Raw genomic sequence first — 24,745 nt, forward strand, 5'->3', positions numbered from 1 at the left:
TGCAACCTATGATGTTAATGTGAGTATTTATTAAATGAACTAATGTAAGAAGAAGTAGGTCCCATTCACATACAAATTGATAAACCTAGATGGTAAAACATGGTTCCTGTTTTACAAAACTGAGATCACTCAATTATATATTTTCTTTAGAAAGGTTTGAATTTATTTAAACAGAACTTCATCAGTATTTCATTCCCATTAGTATTCCTGGATAGACTGTCAACTCAAAGCTGGGATGGAGCTTGCCAGCATCAATGCATCATATGCAATTCCAGTTAGTGAAAGAACAATTAATTTTATGTCAGATACATATAAACAATGCCAATCAGTAATATGGGATCTTTCCTTCTTAACAAATACATATAAGTTATGAACATTGAGAACAGGACATTAGGATGTTACAGTATACTCAAATCAGGACATATATACCAAGAATATTGTGAGTCCAAATTATTTATGACCAAGAGAAAATGAAGAAGATAGAAAAAAGATAAAATAAAAAATCTGTTGCTGATCATAATTGTCTGAACTAGGTCTGACTGAGCAATCAAGTCATGGCAGCCTGCCTGGAAAATGGAGTAAAAGAATCTTGAGAAGAATATGATTGCTCTCTGTTGCCTCTAATTCCAAAGAAGTCTTCGAGTTGCTGGAGGAGCAAGCCCAGGAATATCCCTGATATCTTTGTTATTTGGATTCACAATCTGAACAATCCAAAGATACATATTTTAGCTGAATGTGTTATTCAAAGATTTAAAGTAAAACAATGACGAGAAAGTCTAACAAAAAGGGGACTGAGGAAAACTCGTCAAGCATCCAGAGTTCCATCTTTCAGAAAGGAAATAGATTCCCTTGGGGAAGAACTGATGGCCTTTTATTTCTAGAGGCATGTGCTAGACAATATGCACTTGAACTTTCAAACTAATTATCGTAAGGACCATGGAACCTGAGAATTCTTCTTTGCAAATATGCAACATAGCTATTTTCTTTGACTGATCTTGTTGTAAAGAAGATTAGACCTGTTTATACTAATTAGATTGGGAACAATCCATTGGAGATGATTGGGTTATGAAAGTTTTAAGTAGGCTCCAAGAAAGCAATTAAATTTGAGAAAGAAATATTGAATAGGAACTGACTTATCAGATAATTTCCCATGCTTGAATTTCATAATTCTACCATTCATCACTAGGTAGCTCGAATCAATAATAAAGCTCATATTAGATTGTCCTTAGGAAAAAGGAATAATAAATTTTATAGTATAAGCAAATTAGAGAATTTAAAGCTCTCTCCTCACTCTCTCTCTCACACACACACACAGACACACACACGCACACACACACACACACATACACAAAACAAACTCAGTCAGAACTTTCACTTCATCCCTAAATGGATTCTTAGATAACTCCAACATTCTAATTTGATTAAATTGATGACTATGAGATACAAAAGAAGATCACTGAAAAGCATGCAAAATGTTATGAGGTACTTCACAAAAGCGATCTGCTTGTAGGATAGATTTCAAGACTACAGATACAGTATATGCGATAACAATGTAATGGAACCAAAAAGTGGAATTAAGTTTCCATTGATTAGTTAAAGAAATGAAGAAAGCCAAACATGGACTCTCTGTTACTTCTCTGACAAAGCCTTATCTAATATAAATCATGAATAGCATGTAAAGATGAGAAATATTGTCACTAGGGCTTTTTTCTTCCATACGCTCTCCTTTTCCAGTAAAAGGGAAAGAAAGCCATATTCCAGACATTACAAGAACCAATATGGAAGTTGGGTTAAAAAGAAAAGAAAAACTTATTTGTGCTTGGCCAAAATTTGATGTGCAGCTAGTCTGAAGTTTAATTTGTGGCCAATATGTCTGACATGCCATAGGAGTTGACATGCTGGCCAAACTAGGGGGCTTGTAATGCCCAAACCAAACCTGTGTGTGGCAAAATAGGGCATGCAATAGATGTTTAACTGAAAAATTTTCCTACATTGCCAGCATGGGAAGCAATTTTTCCTTCTATTTCAGCATGAGAGCTGATTGGCCATTCTAACATCTGGAGGCAGTGTTGACTTTGGATTTCCCACCATGACAAATTTCATGGCCCATCTTAATCATATTTTACACCATGTACAAAACTTTGCAGTTTCTCCTCATGTTTTCAGTAGTCAAGCCATAGAAGCCTGTAAAGTTCAAAAGCAGTAGTTGTCTTTTTCATTGATTAATTTTGAGCACTCTGTTTAAGATAGTAAAGAACAAGGCTTGGATCACACAGTGATGAAAATGAAACAAGAATAATGGGAATCAAAGTAGTGTCCACCTTTACAATGATGATTGCTACAATTCCAAGGACAATAAGGGAGAACAAGGCCACAATACAGCGATCCGTCGCAATCTGAAGAGAAGAACATTTAGTAAGTCACACAGTGAACAAACTAAAGTTCAGCATGGCACATGGAGATGGAAATATATAAGAATAATACCTGTCTACCAAGTTCCTTAACCAATTTAGAAGCTTTCTTCATTGAAAAATGGATTGAGTCCAAATCATTAACAATCCTACCCATTTGTTCTGTCTGAAAATAATGAGCATGTAATATAGCTTAACTGAAAAGTCAAAAAAGGTGGGCAACTGAATGAGATGATAACAAATAATTTTATCAGATCGCACACCTGTGCTTTGAGAGCAGCTGCAGTCTCTGTACCAACATTGACAGTTTCTTCTACAACCTACAATCAACAGTTACCAAGATATACAATTCGAAGTAGTAATCCAAGAAAAGGGTACTAATATGTATTGTCACTAAAATGGGTGAAGCTATTCTGAACAAGAATTACTTTTATTATTCATGTATGAATAACTCAATTTTTAAGCAGAAAAGATGTAAAACAAGTTTCTATTAGTTACCAGAGAAGTCTACCAAGTATAAGAGTTTATTGCAGCTTTCAACTTGTGTCTACTTATTTAAAGCAGAGGAAGAAGAATTACGATTATGTAACCTTAATTGAAGTGAAAGATAATTATGTAAGTTGACTTTTGAGCTGTAGACATGGTTCTGCAGCGGTTTTGATCTCGCTTATCCTTCTTTTACCTCTATACGGTGCTTGTGGATGGTGGCTGTCTAGATAGCCTCCTTCTGGTGTCAAAGATATACAGCATGATAGATTTATCATTTTCTGAATTATATAGTTCTCTTAGATGGTCATTGGGCCATGGATTGGAATATGGGTTGATACAAAAATGCAAAGAAATTTTCTTATTGTGTTAGACTTTTGATTTCTTGTTATTTTTTGTGCTTAGCAGGGCTGTCAAGAATTTGTTATCTCATTCTTCCTTTCATAAAAGTAGGTTGGGTGATGGATTGTCTTGGTGTTGAACATAATGCATGTAGGATGCTTTGACTTGACCGATCTATATTGTACATCATGTAGATAGCTGGTACCTTATTATAGTCTGTCGTTATATGCATGGGCTGATTTGTAGTGGTATATCAGGTTGATAGCCAGCACTTATTATAATTAGCCATAACCCGTCAATCTTTTTTGCATGGATCCTTGCGCTCGTCCTATTAGAGATATTAGAGATTATACTCTAAGGGTAGTTTGGGAACTAGTTATGTTGCTAGTCATGTTATATTTTATTTTTCCCTTTTTACCTCCCCAGGGAGGTGTATGTAATTACTGGTAAAATATTAGTGAAGTAATATATATGTGTTAGAGAGGAATTACTCTCAACACAATATTCCACCATTCTATCCTCTCTTCTTCTTCTTCTTCCTCTTCCTCCTCCTCTTCTACTTCTCTAATCTCTCATCTCTTTGTTCTCTTCCCATTCTTATATTCTACCTTGGTATTAGAGCCGTATGGTTGGTTTGAGAGTCGAACTACAAATCTCTTCTTTCCTTCTCTTCTCTATGGGACCCTGGGTTAAAAAGGAGTTCCAAGTAAAGGGACTTCTATACGAGAAGATTGAAGAAATCTTGAGATAGGCATGCAAGGAGACCATGGAGACACCAAGGGAAGTTTCCCTTTGAAGAAAGAGACACGAATGTGGCAATAAGCAAAACCAGGCCTAGGTAATCTCACCGCCAGCCCTGGTTCTTTTTTTCTCTCTCTCTCTCTCTCATTTGGTCAGCTTTGGAGGTGAAACCAGGTCCATTTGGGTCGCCCTAAGGTGTATTATCACCTGCTTGGTCTCACTTTAAGCCTCTTCGAGTTGTGGCTGCACAACTCATTTCTTCCTTGGAAATAGGGTACCACCAACCCTGTTTTTGGCCTTTTTTGTCTTTAAAATATGGCGTGTGATGCTTCTGATTGCTATGTGTTTGTGAGGTATCATGTTTATGACTATCGAGCTCCTATATTATGATTATATACCTTGAAGAATGTGGATGGTGTGAATCTCTTTGAAGTATTTGCTTGCTAGAAAAGTTTTCTGGTTATAGTAAGAAAAATTTGGGTAGAGTGAGTACTCCCCATCTTGTGTGTGACTCCATCTTTACAATTTGTATGAAGACAGTGGACTTGGAGCCCTATTAGGAGATGTTTAAGCCATTGCATCGAGTAGTACTGCTCATCCCACTCCTATGGCTTTTGATAACCTAAATACTCAGCTTTCTATGGTGAAGTTGGATAACAACAACTATTTGGATTGGGCTCATTCTGTGAAGCTATCCTTGCGGAGTAAGGGAAAGCTTGGGTATGTTATAGATACCATTATATCTCCTAACCCAAGTGACCCATCATATCCAAAATGGGAGACTGAAAACTATAGTGTTATAGCTTGGCTAATATTCTCTATAAAACCTGAGATTGAAAGGAGGTTTATGAGAAAAGAGACTGCAAAGGACATTTGGGATAGTGTTACTAAAACTTTTGACCGTGTGGGTGACTCGGCTAAGGTTTACCAACTACTCTAAAAGGTAATTACCATGAAGCAAGGGGATATGACCATTTCTGAGTACTACAACACTATCGTCTCTGGGAAGAGTATGATCACTATAGGGACCTCCAATTGTCCAATCCTGATGAAGCAAAGGTTTATCTAACACTTGAAAAGGAGCGTGTTCTTATCTTGCTTGGTGGTTTGAATCTAGAGTATAAGCCAATCTGGATACAAATCTTAGGCCAGTCTCTTCTTCCATCCCTTAATGAAGTATGTACTGTAGAGTGAGGAGACTAGGCAGGTGGTCATGGAACCTGCCCCCTCTTAAGCGGTCAGCTCTTACTACTAGTCCTCAGAGTGATTGGCGTGGTTATGGAATAGGTTAAGGGCCACCTCGTGGAGATGACAGACAATGTGATCGTTGTGGGAAATCAGGGCACATCAAAGAGAGATATTGGGTTCTTCATAGCCATCCTCCAAGTATTCGTGGTGGATCTAATGGTGCATATGGTGGTCGTAGAGGAGGAGCTAGAGCCCACAGTGTTCATTCTGAGACTGATACCACATGGTCTACTTCTAGCATACAGACAGAGCACAATTCCTTTACTAGAGATGATATTGTAGCATTCCATAGGGTCATGTCACAATAGGAGGGCTCATCATCTTCTTCAGTTACAATGCTAGATTCATCAGCTTCAACCTTGTAGGTTTCCTCATCTGCTCCTTCCATAACTCTATCTTGGGTTATTGATTCTGGTGCTACGGAACATATGACTGGTACATCCCATTATTATGATAAGTACTCTATTTGTTCCGGTGGAGATAAGGTTAGGGTTGCTGATGGCTCCCTTTCCTCCATTTCTGGTAAGAGTAGTATTCCTGTTACTTCCTCCATTTCACTTGATTTTGTTCTTCACGTTCCTAACCTTGCCACTAATCTCTTATATGTGAGTCACCTAACAAAATCCTTAAATTGTTGTCACTTTTTTTCCTTTTCTTTGTCTCTTTTAGGATTTGGTGACAAAGAGGATTATTGGCAATGGACGTGAGGAGAAAGGACTCTACTTACTTGAACCTCAATCACCTTTTTTCGCTACAGCTCAGTCCTACATGTGTGGACGTATTGATAATAGTTCTGTGGATTCCGTAAGTTGTGGCACCAATGTTAAAGACATCCCTCATTTGCTATTTTGAGGAAACAATTACCTCATTTATTTACTTCTTTTCCTAGTTCCCATATCTTTCATTGTGAACCATATATTTTTGCCAAACATTATCGTTCTTCTTATCCTTATCATAGTAATGGATCTACTGTTCTTCCTTTTCATATTGTACACTGATGTTTGGGGACCTTCTACTACTACCTCTATACTTGGTTATTGCTACTTTGTTTTGTTTGTTGATGATTTTTCTTTTGCTGCTTGGACTGTTCTGATGAAGGATAAGAGTGATGTGTATGATGCCTTTAAAATTTTTTATCATATGATATGTACACGATTTGACACCAAGATTAAAATTGTTCATTTTGACAACGGGGGGAGTATATGTATGGTGGTCTTCAAGACTTCTTTACGGATAATGGCATTATCCATCAATTGGCTTATGTTGACACACGCCAACAAAATAGGGTAGTTGAGAGGAAAAATCATCATTTAATGGAAGTCAGTAGGAGTCTTCTCTTTGGCATGCATGTTCCTAAAACTTTTGGTCTGATGCTCTCTTTACTGCTACTTTTTTTTATCAATTGCATGCTAACAAAACTTTTTGGCTCTAAAACTCCCTTGGACACCTTGTCTCCTCAGTCTTCTTCTTTCTCTCTTCCCCCCCAAAGTGTTTAGGTATATCTATTATGCCCATATTAAAAAATATTCTCGGACTAAGTTGGACCCAAGGCTCTCAAATGTATCTTTCTTGGCTATTCCTCCACTACCAAAAGTTACAAGTGCTATCATCCTTCTTCCAGACGAAGGCTTCTCTCTAAAGATGTCACCTTCCTTGAGTTTGTATATTTTTTAGCACCCCATCAACATCCTTTTCAGGGGGAGAATAATGAGAGTGAAAAGGCTACTGAAGAAATCCCTTTTCTTTCCTCCTTGCCTATTTTCCTTTTTATGCTTGACATTGGGAAACACAAAGAGGTGGATATTATTGATGTTGGTGATCATTCAATAGGCAGTTCAGGTTCGGGTAAGGAAGAGGTGGATATTGTGTACACAAGGAGGGGCAAGAAGACTTGCTAAGAGCCCTCTTTAAATCCAAATCTTGATATCCACCTTCCTCAGGTAGGTAATATCCCTTCTCCCTCATCAGAGTTAGATCTTCCCATTGCTACTAGGAAGGGAAAGAGAGTTTGTACTAATCATAAAGCCCAATTTGTTTCCTATGACTCTCTCTCTCTCTCCTACAGGTGTTGCCTTTACTATTGCTCTCTCCTCTGTCTCTATTCCCAAGAATGTTTCTGAAGCTATGTCTGACCCTAAGTGGAAGCAAGCCATAACTGAGGAAATGATGGCCCTCAATAAAAATTGTACTTAAAAATTGGTTGACCTTCTCAGGGGTGAACTCTAGTTGGATGTAGGTTGGTCTACATAATCAAGTACCCGTTAGATGGTACTATTGAGAGGTACAAGGCAAGGCTAGTGGTAAAAGGATACAACCAAGTGTATGAGATTGATTATCAAGAGACATTTGCTCCTGTGGCTAAGCATAATTCCATACGGGTCCTCTTATCTCTGGCAGCAAATAAAGACTGGCCATTGTATCAATTGGATGAGAAGAATTCCTTCTTACATGGTAATTTAGAAGAGTATGTGTATATACAAACTCTTCCCGGCTTTAAGTTTCTTTTAGCTGCAGGAAAGGTGTGCTTTCTCAAGAAGGCTCTGTATGGCCTTAAATAGTCTCCAAAGGCCTGATTTGAAAGGTTCAGACAAGCTATTCTAAAGAATGGTTATTCCTAAGTTAGGTTTACCACACCCTGTTCACTAAGCGAGGTAATGACACCATCATAGTCCTGATTGCCTAAGTTGATAACATTGTGGTGGCTAGAGATGACAGAGTTGAGATAGCTAAGTTGAAAAACTACGTAATCCAACATTTTGAAATCAAATGTCTAGGACCCCTAAAGTACTTCCTCGGGATTAAAGTGTCTAGATCCAAGACAGGCATAAATATATGCTAAAGAAAGTTTGTCCTAGATCTATTGAAAGAAACATAAATGTTAGGTTGCAAACCTGCAAGTCTCCTATTGAGCAGAATCATAAACTTGGGGAAGATTCTGGCTCTTCTCCTGTTGATGCAGGGAAATATTAGAGGCTAGTTGGGAAGCTGATTTATTTGTTCTTAACTCATCCAGATATCACTTATGTAGTGGGCGTGGTGAGTCAGTTTATGCATGCTCTCAAGAGTGGACACTTGGATGCTGTTTATCTCATTCTCCGGTACTTGAAGTCCTTTCCAAGGAAAAGACTATTTTATACTAAGCATAACCACATGAGGATAAAAGGCTTCACTGATGCAGATTAGGCTGGCTTAGTTTTTGACAGGAGATCTACATCAAGCTATTGTACATTTATAGGTGGCAACTTAGTCACATAGAGGAGCAAAAAACAACCTGTGGTGGCTCGATCTAGTGCAAAGGTAGAGTTTATAGCTATGACTTATAGAGTGTGTGAGCTCCTCTGGTTGAGAAGGTCCAAGAGTTAGCATTTGATACTGAGGCACCCACTGATGTAATACTCTAATGAATCTCAAAACAGCACTAGGGTAGGATCAGAGAATAAAGATATTAAGGTTTGAAGAATAGGATCTTACCGAAAATTGTTGAAAGATGAAAAGGACAGAACAATAGACAACAAAATAACAAATGGGCTTCACAGCGTAAGGTGGATAGACTGGATCAAACACCAACCTACCTTGATCAAACACAAGAAGAGAGTTGCATAAGCAAACTTTGTTTTCAAATTCTGAGTTGTCCTTGAATGCTTACAAAGTTACAATTAATCCCTATTTATAGGACCAACTCAACAAAATATTACATACCCAACATCCACCGACCAAGAGTAGAAAGTTTTCACCTATTAAAGTTGGGGTAGGAAAGTCTTCACCTTCCAACTACTAAAGTTGAAAAAGTCTTCACTTATTCAAGTTGGAATAGGAAAATTTTCACCTACCAACTACTAAAGGTGGAAAAATCCTCACCTCTTAAAGTTGAAATGGGAAAGTACAACTACCAAAGGTGGAAAAATAATGGGAAAGTCTTCACCCACCAACTACCAAAGATGAAAAAATCCTCACCCATCATCACTTACCAAAGTGAGTTGATTCCCGCCTTTTACAAAAGTAAAAAAGGTAAAAGTAAAAGTAACTACGCAAGCCTTATGTGTTAAAAATTGCCATATTAGTGAATGTTTGTGATGATCCTTGTGTAACTATGCAAGCCTTATGTGTTGAAATTTTTTTAAATCATGCATTATGACTTCCTCCCTAGCAACTGGGTTTTTTTGCCACAAGCATTGAAATTCATGTCAAACAGGTGGAATGTCTATATAAAAAAAAAGACTCCAGATCTTTGTGTCACAGATATGGAGTTTCACGTAAAAAGGTTGGACAGTCTAAGAAAAATTTTAAAACTTTGATATAGTCTTGGATTGTAGCCTATTTGGGTTTAGTAAGTAAGTTCGAGGGGTGTTCTACACCTAGTTCCTTAAAGCTATCTGGCTTGAGAGTAATTGACCCAAAGCTCGCTACGTAGCCCATTTAGAAAGCTTAATAGGTTAGGACACTGCACAGATCAGAGTAATTGTAAAAAAAAGAGCATGATCATAGTTGCATGACAAAAATGATGGCTTATATAGCATTGGACCTCATAGACTTAGCTACAATGGTTAATTTTGAATGTAAGAGTAAAAGTTGGTTAAAGTGGACGAGGATGTTGTTCTCTGTTTAACTTTGTGTTGAATTACTGGCATACTTAGAATCCTTGTTGTTGATTCATTGATGAAGCTCTTACTTATTTATGAGTGGTTACATTGAGCTGATGGCATGATAAGCAGAGTAGTTTTCATTGTCTTTCACTCGAGGACGAGCAAAAGTGTAAGTTGGGGAGTGTGATCCGGTCGTAATTATTCATGAAATTACTATTTAATTGGTAATTCTAATTATATCTTCATGATTAATTTGACCACATATTGTGATGTTCTTTGATTACAGGGTTTTCAAGAGATGTGCACGGTTGATGCTAAATGGACAGAGGTGGTTCAGTCTAGAAGCAAGGGCAGAGTTGAAATTTCCAAGAGAAAGGAATAAAAAAATAAATAAAAAAGGGGAAATTGAGGAGGAGAGAGAAGGTATTATTCAGCCAATTATGAGTTTGGTCAACCACCTTCTCATTATGAACCTTTAAGAAGGCATAAACCGATTAAAAAATTCAAATGGAAATAATGGAAGCCTTGGAAAAATAGGTTTCAACCAAAAAACAAGTTTTCAAATAGGCATTTTGTACGTAAACAACCTACAAAACCCAAACCCACAGGGCAACGTAAATCTAAAAAAGATTGTTGTTACTTCCTTTGCAATGAACTAGGCCATTTTGCAAATGAATGTCCTAACCAGAAAAACAATCATAAAAAAATGATTAAATTTCTGGAACGAAACCAATTTGATATTGTTTTTTAAACAGAGATCTCTAATTCTGAAGACATTCTTTATGATTAGAAACTACTTCGGCTTCTGCTTGTTCTGACTCAGAGGTCGAATTTGTTTTTATAGTAAACACTACCACTGCTTCTCAACCCCTTGAAGAGGCAGAATTACAAGAAGTTCCACAAGAGGAACAAAACTCTGTTGCATTTTCCGTCCTTGTTAGGGAAGACGTTTCCATCAATGATTCTTGTCGACTATCTTGTTTATATAACAAACATAAAAAGCTTTCTTATTCTGAGGTTTACAGACCCTCTAACTTAAATCTCCGGCCACCAAGTTTTTTGATCAAGCTAGTGGAAACACCACTACTTGGGGAACCGACGAAAACACATTGGAATTTCTGATTTTTAATATTAATCAAATAAAAAGATTACAGAAGAAACACCCTCAACTGCAATATATTCATATAGGATTAATACAAATTTAGATTACATCCTTATTTAAGAGAGAAGGAAGTGGGCTGAAGAAGGGAGAGGGACAAGCCCCAAGACACCATAATATATATGTTCCTTGGGAAGTCGACACAAGAAGAGCTCTTGATATCAAAGGAGATGAAGTTGCCAAAAAAAAAAAGAAGTTTCACCCATGTGTAAGATAAAGAAATCACAAAAACTGAAATATTAAAAACCAAGTGTTTCATTTATTTAGTGCATATAAAATCAGGAAAAAAAGGAAATCAACAAAATCAACAGCATGTGAACTCTGAAACAGATTCAATATCACAGTTTCTTTTCAAAACCAACTAAGCAATTTCATGCTTACATGATGGAAAAAGAAAAAGGAAGGTTGAAGTGCCATCAATCATAAAACATTGGCAACAGCCAATTCTTCTCTATCCAGTCGCATACATATCTTTGAAATAGGATGCTAACCTTTTTAGAACGCTCAATTGCCTGATCAGTCTCATCCATCATCTGATTTCCAGCATTGGTTAACTGTTCATTGGTCATAGCTGCAGATAACAGGCCATGTATTGTCTGGTTAGAACAATGTGTTTACTTATCTCTAACTATACAGAGGTTTCTGTCTTAAAGAGTTGAAATATAGGCCTATTGCATCAAGGGAGTTTACAATCAGTTCAAACTTTAACGGATACTCATGACAGCATATGCTCTGCAAAACAAATCATATGTGGTTCTAGGATTTGCAAGGCAGCATGGACCATTAATATATGCCTCATTCACATAAATGACCCATTTCAACCTCAACATCAGCATACTCAAGAAAGAAGGGAAAGAAAGCAAGCATCTTCACATGCGATTTACCTACTACGAAGACTCATCTCCATATGATCTTTATTAACCTAGAAAAAGCCTATGATAGAGTTCCGGAGAGAGTCTTGCATATATTGGAGAAGAAAGGGGGTGTCAAGTAGATATTTGAATATAATTAAAGACATGTAAAGGGTGTGGTGACTAATGTGAGAACCGTGGGAGGTCAAGGTAGTGAGTTTCTGATTACTATTGGGTTGCATCAAGGTTCAACTTTAAGCTCTTATTTGTTTACACTTATCACAGATGATTTAACCAAGAATATCCAAGGTGATGTTTTGTGGTTTATGCTTTTTCCAATGATATTTTTTTGGTGGATGAGACAATAATAGGGATTAAAGATAAGTTGGAGTTACGGAGATCTATCTTGGAGTAAAAAATTCTTAAGATTAGTAGAACGAAGATGGAGTATATGGTGTATGACTTTAGTCGCACAAGGACAGATAATGAAGTGGTGAAACTTGAGGAGAGAGTGATACTGCAAAGCAACTATTTTAGATATATGGGGTCAATCATAAATAAGGAAGGTGATATAGAAGATGATATTTCTCATAGAATTAAAGTAGGACAGATGAAGTGGAGAAGGGCCTCTGGCGTGTTGTGTGATTAGTGTATACCCTTAAAGGTTAAAGGAAAATTCTACAGGTTTGTTGTAATACAGGCTATGATATATGGGGCGGAATGTTGGACAGTCAAGAAGAGTAACATAGATAAGCTGAGCGTAGTAGAGATGAGGATGTTGAGATGGATATGCAAAAAAACTAGGAGAGGTAGAGTAAGGAATGACTTAGAGCTGATTTGGGAGTAGCTCCAATTCAATACAAGCTCTGAGAATGTCAATTAAGATAGTATGGCCATGTTCAACGAAGACATAGGGATGCCCTAGTTAGGAGGAGTGACCAGATCCTGATAGAAGGAGCAAAAAGAGGTAAAGGCAGACCTAAAATGACCATAGAGGATGTTGTAAGAAAAGATATGCAGAGGCTAGGTCTTGACTCTAGTATGACCTTATAAAGAGCTATTTGGAGGGCAAAGATCCAGGTTTCCGACTGATTGTAGGTGGGATGTCCCTATGGTGTTGCTTTGTTTCTTTCCTTTTCTTTTATTTTTTCCCTTTTTTTCTTTCTTTATGTTTCCGTTTATTTACCATTTAACGGATATATGTAGCCGACCCCATTTAGTTGGGAAAAGTCTAACTTGTTGTTTCATAAGAATTAAACAGTGTGCATAAACTACTAGAAATAGATGAACAATAAAAGCCAAAGCTCATGATGTTAGAAAAAGTAAAAAGGAAAGAAGAAAACCTTCATTTAAATAAAATTAACTTGCACTTCTTAATACAATTGAAAAGGAAAATAATGTCTTCTGATATAAAGTGATTGAACTAAATGCCAGGCAATTGTAAATGTATTTAATCTGCATGAAAAAGATAATAGAAATATGCTCAAATCCTGAAAAGAAGGGAACATACTTACAAGAAGCCAGCAAAATATTCTCTTCGCCAACACTACCGCCACCATGAGGCCCTTCAAAAAGGTCTGCCCGTTTGTTTTCAAGCTTGCTAGCATATCTGTGCCAATAAACGTATAAGATGACGCAAGAACCCAATCAGAAATACTAGGAGCAACAAAATAAATCAGTGGAATAGACTATAGTGATTCATTTATAAAATTCCAATTAAGTATAACAGAAGAAATCAAAAGAGTTTGAAAAACAGATAATTGCCATAATGGTTTATAAGCAATTTAATATCTGTTAATTTAATTTCTAACAAGATCAATCCAATAAGGCAATCAAAAATATTTCAAAAATAAGCAAATAAATTTCAGATATGGTGAAAGAGTTTCCCTAAATAATAACTCCTCATAAACTTATTATCTTAAAAAATGATTGATAGAAACATTCAACAGATACCACCATCCATGAAAGTGCTGCTGTAATGGTTTCAAAAGCAAGCCAGAAGGAAGTCAAAAGATGAAGGCAAGATTTAAAATTTTGATTTTTTTTTTGGGAGGGGGTGTGTGGTGGTTTGGGTGGGGTGGGAATGCAGATTTAGGTAATAGCAAAAGGATCTGGGTCTATCATCTTTTTCCTATAAGCACTTGGCAGAAGACATGAATGATGACTGAGATGTATTTAACCTCGGAAAAACTATAGTAAGACGCTTGGAAAGAAAGAGTAATACAATTGGCCAATAAGAAACCTTGGTTAGGCCAGATGTGCATGATTTGTATGTGCATGCTCCTCAAGCCTGAATATTAAGGATTGCAAGACTCTTTTATTAAGGGCTATAAGTGCTCATCTTGCATTGCGACTTCATGGAACTTGCTTTAGAAAAATTCTGTACCACATCTCCAAGGTGGACTCTAAACATCATTTTGTATGGAAACCCAATTCAATTTCATTTTGTTGCTTGTGTTATATTTATGACCTACCTAGCATTTTATTATTCAAACTGGGATTTAACCTTTTTCATTTGAATAGGTATAATGATGGTATTTAATCATGAACTTAATGGTAATAGATATCACAGATTTTGACTCAAACAAAAGGCTGAAAAAAATTAGTCATTAAACTCTAGGCTGCTCGCTCCAATGCACTTCAGTATTTAAGTTCTTGATGTTAGATATGGACTAAAGTGTACTTACCATTGAGGTGTTACATCAATTAGAGCCAGATAAGATATTTAAAGTAGTAAGCCCTTCTCTCTGTCCTATCTCTGCACTTCCTTTATTTCTTAGAAAGCAAGAAGATAAAGTAAAATAAGATATGGTGGAAAAGAATAGATTCACAGGTATACCGTACAGATATATCACGTCTGGAGATTGAGCTGCACTTTTTCTACAATTTCTTTGTTTTAAATTTTGACTGTCTTTCACTAACACAATAATTCTTACAAAGCTGCACTTTTTCTACAATTTCTTTGTTTTAAATTTTGACTGTCTTTCACTAACGCAATAATTCTTACATTATTGTTTGCCCCACAACAGATGAAAAACAAAGAGAGTTCTGGGGTATTCATAATTTTGACTATCTTTCACTAACACAATAAATCCTTACATTATTGTTTTCCCCCCAACAGATGAAAAACCAAAGAGACTTTGCGGGTTTTCATCTGTTCCCATGTAATGTTGTTTTCTCAAACCTGCAGCCATAGGTTTCACATGTTTCATGTCTTGATCTTCTTCAGTTTCAATTAATGCATTTATTTTCTAGCCAACTCCACCACAGACTTTCAAGTATAGAAATGATTTTAGAAAGCACTTTCAATCATGACTTTGTTACTCCTATGGATGAGTATTTTCTTTCTTTCTTTTCTTTTTTAATGGGTAGTAAACTAGAGAAAAATTAGGATCTTTGGGACAAATTATGCCCCCTACTATTACATTGTCATAAATAAATGAGTAAATTATTCCAAAGAAAACAATGCTTGAAACTAAAATTTCTTGAAAGAAATATCTGTTTCAGCCTCTGCTGCTCCTCTCAGCTTCATTTTGATATGCTCATTTCAAGTAGCTTTTTTTTTCTCCTGGGAATCTCAATTTAGTGTTGATTTCAGTTTCCTCATCAGTGATTAAGCTCATTTAACTAGTAAGTACTTGCACCTCTTCAGTACCACATGTTGGTCCATGAAGTAGAATTGAACTTATAGTGTGTTTGATAACATATTTCTCTTAAGGTTGATTGAAGTGGACTTCACTATAAGTATTTTTTTCCCCCAAAAACTGAAGCTTGAATGTTGTTTACCAAATTTCAACATAGTCAGCCTGACATGAAATGCTCTTCTAGGACTATGTGGTTGTTTTTCAGGGAACAGAAAAGATGTGCTTGAGTTGCAAAGCATAGAAGCCAGAACACAAGATTCTAGATTCCAAATTTTCAATGTCAAGGAAAAATTTATAGTAGCCTTTCCATCCGGTTCCTATTGTGAATCTCTCTGCCAGTTACAAGGATGTTAATTGTGAAATGTGAAATAACAAGACATCAAAGTAAATACTTTCATCTAAGCATACGAAATTCAACTTTATGCATATGCAAGTTTTTATAAATGCTGCAACAGAATCAGAACAATATTACCAGTATTTAGGAATGAAAAAAGAAAAGAAGGAAGAAGAAGTTTGCGAGGAGGAGAGAGGAGAATGACTAGGGAAGAATTCCCTAATTGGCTGCCATGACTATTTATAAAATTAGAAGTTTCTGTAATTACAAGTAGCTCCTCCAATTTATGTACATTTGTGCATACCCATGTTTTGTAAAAATTAATTACAAAACCCACAATACATACACATAGTTCTTAACATATGTAATTACTGGTAAGGTAGTTGACAACTCACTGCTTCTTCAGAGAAACATAAGAATTAAGTTCTTTAATCTGCAAAACAATAACATTACGAGTTAGTTTGAAGTTGGATTGCTTAATGACATACTAATTACAGTTTTAAATAGGATATCTTTATGAAGTTGAATACATGCACTTTTTGCTTAGGCTTTGCTGAACTGTTTCCCCTGATCTACTCATACATGAGAATTGAAGTAAACATTACTGAGCAGGGCAGAACCTGGATTTTTTTTTTTTTTTTTTTGGGGGTGGAGGGGTGAGGCTACGAGATGAAATTTTAGCTCTACCCGTACTTCTACTTGTACCACATTGTTTTCCCCGGCCTTATAAGCATTGGAAAATCCCTTATGCCAACTAAGATTTTCCACTAAATGACCATTGGTAAGATATCAGGCATTACCCAATATGATAAACTATTTTCTAAAAGATCTTTGGGATTTTATTTGTATAAAGAATTGTTGGGTCCCGATTGACACTGAGAGGGGGGGGGGGTGGATCAGTGTGCCAAACATTATTTCATTTTTCAGCTGTACCCCTGATGTGGCAATCACTATTTGTACTTCAATAGCACAGTCTACTGATGCTGCCCAGAGCTGCTATGTATACTACTGGCCATTCTTACTGTTGCACGGAACTTACTCATGTAACCTGTATTGCTGCCCAGAGCTGTCTCATAAACCTCACAAGGTAATCACTGTCACATACATACACAGTCGTATGCACATCCACACTGCACCACCAAGTGGTCAGGTCTACCAAATGTACACACCCATTCTGCAGCCAAGCACTCCAATCCATAATACAAATACGAGCATACACATCCACAACACAAGAAATAAGTGCTTCGGCCAGTTGCCTACATGCACGGAGTAATGCCCACTGTCGGGCTCAGTATTTACTCAATAATAAGTATGACTGCACCCACAGCCAAGGGAACAGATTCCCAGTTTCCACCAATGACATACAATGGCTAGGTCTTCACCCTAGTTTTCTCATAATGATATGAGAGGCCGCACCCACGGAAAATAGGTTTAGGTAGTTGTAACTACCAAAGAACACATAGCCCTTATGTCCAACGCCCACTGAACACCAAAAAAAATAAAGTTGGGCTTATAACAATGCCCTATAGTGAAGCACTCATACATGCAAATTTCCCCCCAAATAGACTACAACTATCACTTAGGTATTTTATCAAACATCTTGCCTACAATGATTTATAATAATGGAAATTTGGCAAAACTGAGGTTACCTTGGCAAGGAGTAACCGTTGGAGATGCAATAATGTCGATCTCCACTTGATGCGGACCATAATCACGTTGTCTCGGTGCCACCAATGCTTCAACCCCGGTTGGCACTTGGGTTTCTTGAAGCAACTCACAAGAACCAAATTCTAGATTCTTGTTCTTCTTCTTTCTTTTCTCCTTGTCTTTACTTTCATGGAGCCACAATGGCATTCACATTCACACACACACTCCTCTCTCTCTCTCTCTCTCTCCTCTTCTAGTCTTCCTTGTAAATAAAGCTTTAATGGGGAAATAGTATTCTCAACAAGAACCATCAAACTCCATTAATTGGATTTGAGAAAATCTTTCTTGAGAGGCATTCAAGACACACACAAAGAGAGGGAAAAACTTATTCTCTATTTCCCTCTTCTTCTCCCTCTTCTCCTCTTCCATTTTATTTTTCTTTCTCTTGGCAACAACCAATAGAGCTTTCTGCCTTGGTTTCCAGCAGCTTCCTAAGCCTCTAATTGGGGGCTATGGATGAAGTGCAAGAGGATGGAAGTCTTTTATTCAAACCCTTCTCCTTCCACGAGCTTCAACTCATTTTTCCAACCACCTCAGCAACCCCTTTGCCTGATTTCTTCCCTTTGGTGTGTAGAGCTCGGAGAGATGAAGAATCTCCAACTTGAATCACCCAAATCCGAGTTAAAATGAGGGAGATATGACCATTTGAAGTTAGAGCAATAAGATAGCCTGAAATGGAATCTTCGTAGGGGTGGCGTAGGCTACACCGGTGGCTCGCGCAACAGAGGCGTAGATCTAGCCGTAGATCTCATCAAAAGGTATCTCTTAATCTGAGCCGTCCGATTGGACCAACGGACAATAGATCTAAATCATAGATTTTGAATCATGATGACATCATCATGAAGTACGCGCTGACATTGTCAGACGCGTTGTGGATCACCGATTGGTTGGTGTAGTGAGTTTCACGGTACACTGCCGGCTAACTATAATAAAGCTCCATCGATCTTGACCGTTAGATCGGAACCGATATGATATGATTGGCTTAGATCAAGACACGGAGAATCTCTTTATAGATTCTATGCACATGCGCTACACACAATCAAGACTCAATATGGTGAGGCGCCACACCATCATAACTAATACACTTCACCAATGAGAAGCCTCGGATAAGCATCTTCAACGCAAGCTCTTGCACGAACCATCAGATCTAAATCTGACCGACGTCGCTCAATCTGAGCCGTGTATTAAGGATCCCTCTGATTCTCTTATATACACATAAGCCCCTGCCTTCATATTTCTAGTGCTAAACACCCCTTATCAACTAAGACCTTCAAAATCTCAAAATTATATAAAAGCCCTTCAAATTTCAAAAATAAATTCCAAAAAATCCACCCAACACCGAGAGCATACTGATGAATTTTCAGTTTGGATTTTCAAACCGGCTTTACGGAAACACTTATAACTTTTTCATACGATATCTGATCGAGATAAAATGAAGTGCGTTGGAACTGTAACTAGACGCTCTACGACTTTACAGAAGACTCAATCATCTGACTCAGTCATGTAAAAAGACCAAAATGCCCCTAGACCTTTCTAATGACGCATCTTTCTCATACGGAATCAGAACGCGATGAAATCAGAACCGTTGGAAAGATTGGATTTTTTTTGTATTGTTACATGGAGAACACTTCCTTTAAAAAATTCATCTTCAATGCCGAAACTACCCTTGACTGCCACAAATGCCGTAACTTCTTCATACGGTATCGGAATGCAACAAAATCAGATGCACTGGACTAGATAAATTACAATCTATATTTTTCATGAAGAAACGATCTTCCAAAAATGTCATTTTCACTACCGAAAATATCCCCGAGTGTAAATAGGCTAATTTTACCAGTTTTGACCTAGAAACCCGCACCACATACTAAGGATGTATCAAACCATTCCATGCATACCAAGCAGCTCTGTTATCTCATTGGTGACACTAGACAATACCATGTCATCATTTTCATCCATGTCACCCAAACTGGCCACGTCATCACCGCCACGTGGCCGAGTTGCCAACAAGGACAACCATAAACCAACAAGAATATCTATCTTCCTTGTATATTATAATGGATTTGTACAATATAGTTCGATACAGTCTGCCCTTATATCATAAATGTTTGGAAAAAATATTATATCTAATAGGGAAGCTAGCGTTATGGAGAATCCACTACTCAGGGGCAGGAGAGTGTCAGGAGGAGAGAGATTGAGGGAGGAGCTTTTGAGGTAGCCTCCGCCGGCATCTCAATGATACTTTTCCCATTCTTATACAACAACTACAACTCAGCTTTATCCCAACTAAATGGGGCTGGCTGCATGGATTACATCGATCCTTACCCTCCAATTAGCTCTATTCGAGGTCATAGTAGATACAAGGACTAAGCTATGCATGTCTTTCCTCAACACCTTTCCCAGAGTCATTTTAGGTCTACCCCTAGCTCTTTTAGCTCTTTCAATCTGAATCAAATAACTTCTCCATATTGGAGCATCTAAAGGCCTCCGTTGAACAAGGCCATGGTACCTCAAGCGACTTTCTCGTACTTGATCAGAGCTAATCCCAAATCAGCTCTAATTTGATCATTCCTTACTTTATCCTTCCTAATTTGATCATTCCTCCATTGCACATGGACATAATTTTCCCACCCTTATATTAACTATAATATATTCACCATTAAGCTTGTGTTATAATTAGCATATATGCACCTCAAGAAGGGTTGGGTGAAAGCAAAAAGTTACAATTTTGGGAACACATGGATGATTTAATGCATGGATTTGGCTTGGGTGAAAGATTGTTGTGGGAGCAGACTTGAACGGACACATTGGTAGGAATAGGAGAGAGGTTACAGAGAGGTTCATGGAGGATTTGGAGTTGGTAGAGGAATGAGGAGTGGACTGTAGCTTTGGACTTTACAACTGCCTATGGCCTATCCATTGTAAATACACTCTTTGCTATAAGACAAGAGCACTTGGTTACTTACAAAAGTAGGCAAATTCTAGCCAAATTAACTTATTCCTTGCTAAAAGGTCCAACATATTGTTATGTAAGGATTATAAGGTTATCCTTAGGGAGCTTAACTTCTTAGCATAGACTGCTGATCTTGGATTTGTGCCTCAATACACCAATTGGTAAGCCAAGGAAACATATTTTCCTAAAGGTAAGGTGGTGGACATTGAAAGGAGATTCCTCGGGCTCTTTTCCTAATAAAGTGGTGAAGTAAGGGAAGTGAGATTATGAAGGAGATGCTAACGCGATGTGGACTGAGATGACAAATTGCATTAAGAAAGTTGCTAAAGAGGTACTAGGGATGTCTAGGGGGTACTTGTTTGACCCATAGAGAGACTTGGTGGTGGGATGCGGATGTTCTAGTAGCCATCAAGGTTAAGAAGGATTGTTTTAAGACTTGGAAAAGGATTAGGGAGATTGAGTATAAGAAGAGGTATAAGGCTGCCAGAAACGAGGCAAAAAAGATTATGGGGAAAGCTCGGGTGAAGAAATATGATGAACTGTACAACAATCTTCATACCAAGGAAAGGGGAAAGGCTATTAATATAAAATAGCTAAAATACAGGAAAAGAAAGAGTAGAGATCTTGATGTATTAAGAGTGATGATGATAGAGTGCTAGAAAAGAATGAGGATATTAAGAGGAGATGGGACGAGTATTTTTGAAGCGCCCTAAATGGAGACAACCCTAGTAGGAGTGGAGTGAGTGTTCTTCATAACTATACGCATCATAGATATGTACGAAAGATAGATGTGACCCAGGTTAAGGAAGCCTTAAGGAAGATGAAAGTAGGTAAGACACTAGGCCTGGATGAGGTCCCAATTGAAGTGTGGAAGAGTTTAGGACTATGTGGGGTTTCTTGGCTAACCAAGGGGATTAACAAGATTTTGAGTACTAGAAAGATGCCGGATGAATGGAGGAGAAGTATTGTAGTCCCCATCTACAAAAGTAAAGGTGATAACTAGAGCTGCAATAACTACAGAGGCATTAATCTTTTGAATCATATTATGAAATTATGGGAAAAAGTTATCGAAGTGTGCATAAGAGGAGAAACTAGTATATCGGAGTACCAATTCGGTTTTATGCCTAGGAGATCCACAATGGAAGAACTTTACCTACCGCAAAGCCTTATGGAAAAATTTAGAACCTAACAAAATGATCTTCATATGGTATTTATTGATCTGGAAAAGCCCTATGACTAAGTACCTAGAGAGTTAATCTGGCATGCATTAGAGAAGAAAGGGAAGTAAATATGTGGATATTATTAAGGATATATATATATATATAAGGGCATGGTGACTAATGTGAGATTTGTGGGAGGTCAAGGTAGTGAGTTCTCAATTACAATTGGGCTTCACCAAGGATTCCCTTGAAGCCCTAATCTATTTACACTTATTATTGATGAATTAACCAAGGACTTTCAAGAGAGATTTCGTGGTGTATACTTTTTGCAGATGATATTGTTTTGGTGGCTGAGACTGTGGTGGGGATTAACGATAAATTGGAGTTATGGAGATCTACCTTGGAATTAAGAGGTCTTAAGATAAGTAGCACGGAGATGAACTGTATGAAGTTTATCTTTAGTAGCTCAAGGACTGATAATGAAGTGGTGAAAATTGAAGAGAGAGATCCTGCAATGCAAAATTTTTTAGATATCTGTGGTCAATTATATACAAGGAAGGAGAGATAGATGATGATGCTTCCCACAATTTTAAAGTGGCATGGATGAAGTGGAGAGGTGAATCTTAAGTGTTATGTGAACGACGTATTCCGCTAAAGCTTAAAGGAAAATTCTATAAAACAGTTGTAAGACTGGCTATGATTTATGGGGCAGAATATTGGGCATCAAGAAGTATAATATTGATAATTTGAGTGTGGCTGAGATGCAAGGATTAAAGTATCAATATCAATTATCGTATTGGTCGAATAAATTTAAGATATTTATCGGAGGGTACCGTATAGTATCGAAAATACGCTAAGATATGTTGAAGATCAAAGTTTAAAGTATCGGTATCTGTCACCGTATCGGTTGGCTAAATTTAAGATACGCATCAGAGGGGTATTGTATCTTATCGGAGATACTTTAAACCATGCTAGTGAGGTGAGGATGTTGAGATGGATGTGCGGCAAAACTAGGAGAGACAGAGTGCGGAATGACTGGATTAGAGCTGATTTGGGAGTTGTCCCGATTTGGGACAAGCTCTGAGAATGCTGTTTAAGGTGGTTTGGACACATCCAACGGAGACCTTGGGATGCTCTAGTGCAGAGGTGTGATCAGATATGGATGGATGGAGCTAAAAAGGCTAGAGGCAGACCTAAGATGACCATGATAACTTGATAAGTTGGTAAGGGAAGATATGCAGATGCTAGGCTGTGATCCTAGTCTGACTTCTTAAAGAGCTGTTTGGAGGACAAAGATCCGTGCCATATGTCGTTTGTAGATGGGATGCCCCCGAGGTGTTGCTTTGCTTTTTTCCTTTCTTTCTCTCTTTCCCTTCTCTTTCTTTTCTATTTCGTCTTCCCCACCCACAGATCCATGTAGCCAACCCCATTTACTCGCAAAAAGTATAAGTTGTTGTAATATATTTTAGACCTGGAAAGTGTATAGAGAAAAATCTTTACACAACATCTTGTGGTTTTTCTTTTTGCCATATAACAATTCCATTAACTTTATTGATACATTTCTTACATTATCTTCTACTTACATGGTAAGTTTTAGTGAAAGTATTTCACTTTCACCATATAACATAGTTCATAAGATAACTTTATTAATTGTATTCTATTATTATTACAGCTAGGGGGAAGCCTAAAATAACTTTAGGAGAAACAGTGAGAAAATAAATGCGTAGCTTTGGACTGGTAACAAGTATTTCTTTGAATAGAGTTGATTGGTGAAAGAGGATCCATGTAGCCAGCCCCATTTAGATAGGAAAAAGTTGAGTTGAGTTGAATTTAGTATATTATTATTATCATTTTTTTAAAAAACTTTATGAAACATTGGATAATGATAACGGGGTTGGGGTTGGGGTTATTGGGTTTGAGGAGACGAACTCAAAGGTACCATTTCCTACTCCTCTTGTATCGCATGACCCATTTGTAAGGTAATTTTTTTTTTGGGGGGGGGGGGGAATTATGCCCTTCCCTTGGTTCCACCATGTTTCTAAGATGTGGTCCAATATGATTCTCAACCTACTTTTATGAACTAACCAGGGAACCAGAATATTCCTCTAGTATGATAGTATCAAATGGTGTTAAAAGTATTAGTTGTAACAAGGTCAATATGTTGTGGTAATAATAATATTCTATACATAATTACATTATAAAACTAAAAGGCTTACAACACCCGCAATTTAATTTTTTACCTTTGATGTCTCCACTATATTTCAATTCTATTTTCTTTCTATCATACTTTTCTGATGAATATGTTTAAAGAAAAAAAAAACAATGTGAATATCCGTACAAGAAAAGGAAGATCATAAATTATATTTTTCATGAATTATTTATCATTCTGAGGAGCCTGTGGCACAACAGTTAAGTTGTACCACTGCAACATGTTGGTTGCAGGTTCAAAACTTGGAAATAGCCTCTCCTGCGACGCAGAGGCTGCTTACATTTGCCCCTCCCAGACCCTGCAATGGAGGGAGCTTTGATTGCTAATTATCCTTCTGAAAAGAAAGTAAAAGTTATTGGTTTTTCTTATTCCTGAATCCGGATAATACATTGTATTTCTTAACGTGTCACTAAAGAAATAATGTGTAATTCATTTGAAAATGCAATTTTTATCATACATTAGTTTTACTCATTTTAGTGTCAAAAGTAGATTCAGAATGTACTTCAGTGAATTATATGTGCCTCTAATAGTTTTAATGTGGATTTAATTTTCATTCTGTCCAGTGGTATGTATGATACATGTCTTAAACCTGGATTTCCAATACTCCTGTTTCAATACTTGAATTATTGCTTTTATACAGCAATATGTTAGTGAGATGTGGGCTGAGTTTCTTAAATAGGTGAACTAAAGTCAGTAAACAGGCTTGTGCCAAGGAAATGCCAGTATAAAAATTATAAGGGCATGGACTGTGGATTCCTTGGCTCTGGTTGCTATCACTTAGTTGATAGAGAGAAAAACAATCTGACTTATGATATATTTATTAAACTGCTTATAAGGCATCTCTAAGAGCCAAAGTTTAGTTGTTTTTTGCATGGGCAACAGTAAGATATTTCTTTTTTTTTTTTGGGGGGGGGGGGGGG

General features: G+C 37.2%; 1 protein-coding gene across 2 annotated transcripts in view; it reads right to left on the bottom strand.

Annotated features, from left to right (window-relative positions):
* Nucleotides 1-275: 275 nt before the first annotated feature.
* The window catches only part of LOC122080775 (novel plant SNARE 11-like), a 33,510-nt gene continuing 9,040 nt past the window's right edge, over nt 276-24,745 (bottom strand). For both annotated transcript variants that reach the window (XM_042647622.1, XM_042647623.1), the window contains exons 5-11: nt 16,195-16,232; nt 13,336-13,430; nt 11,462-11,541; nt 2,675-2,731; nt 2,485-2,577; nt 2,322-2,396; nt 276-701 (exon numbers count right to left, since the gene is read on the bottom strand). In XM_042647622.1, the coding sequence (XP_042503556.1) occupies nt 621-701; nt 2,322-2,396; nt 2,485-2,577; nt 2,675-2,731; nt 11,462-11,541; nt 13,336-13,430; nt 16,195-16,232 (519 nt within the window). In that variant the 3' untranslated portion in view covers nt 276-620. The remainder of the gene's footprint in view (nt 702-2,321; nt 2,397-2,484; nt 2,578-2,674; nt 2,732-11,461; nt 11,542-13,335; nt 13,431-16,194; nt 16,233-24,745) is intronic.

This window comes from Macadamia integrifolia, chromosome 6, assembly GCF_013358625.1.
Source record: "Macadamia integrifolia cultivar HAES 741 chromosome 6, SCU_Mint_v3, whole genome shotgun sequence".
Taxonomy (NCBI): domain Eukaryota; kingdom Viridiplantae; phylum Streptophyta; class Magnoliopsida; order Proteales; family Proteaceae; genus Macadamia; species Macadamia integrifolia.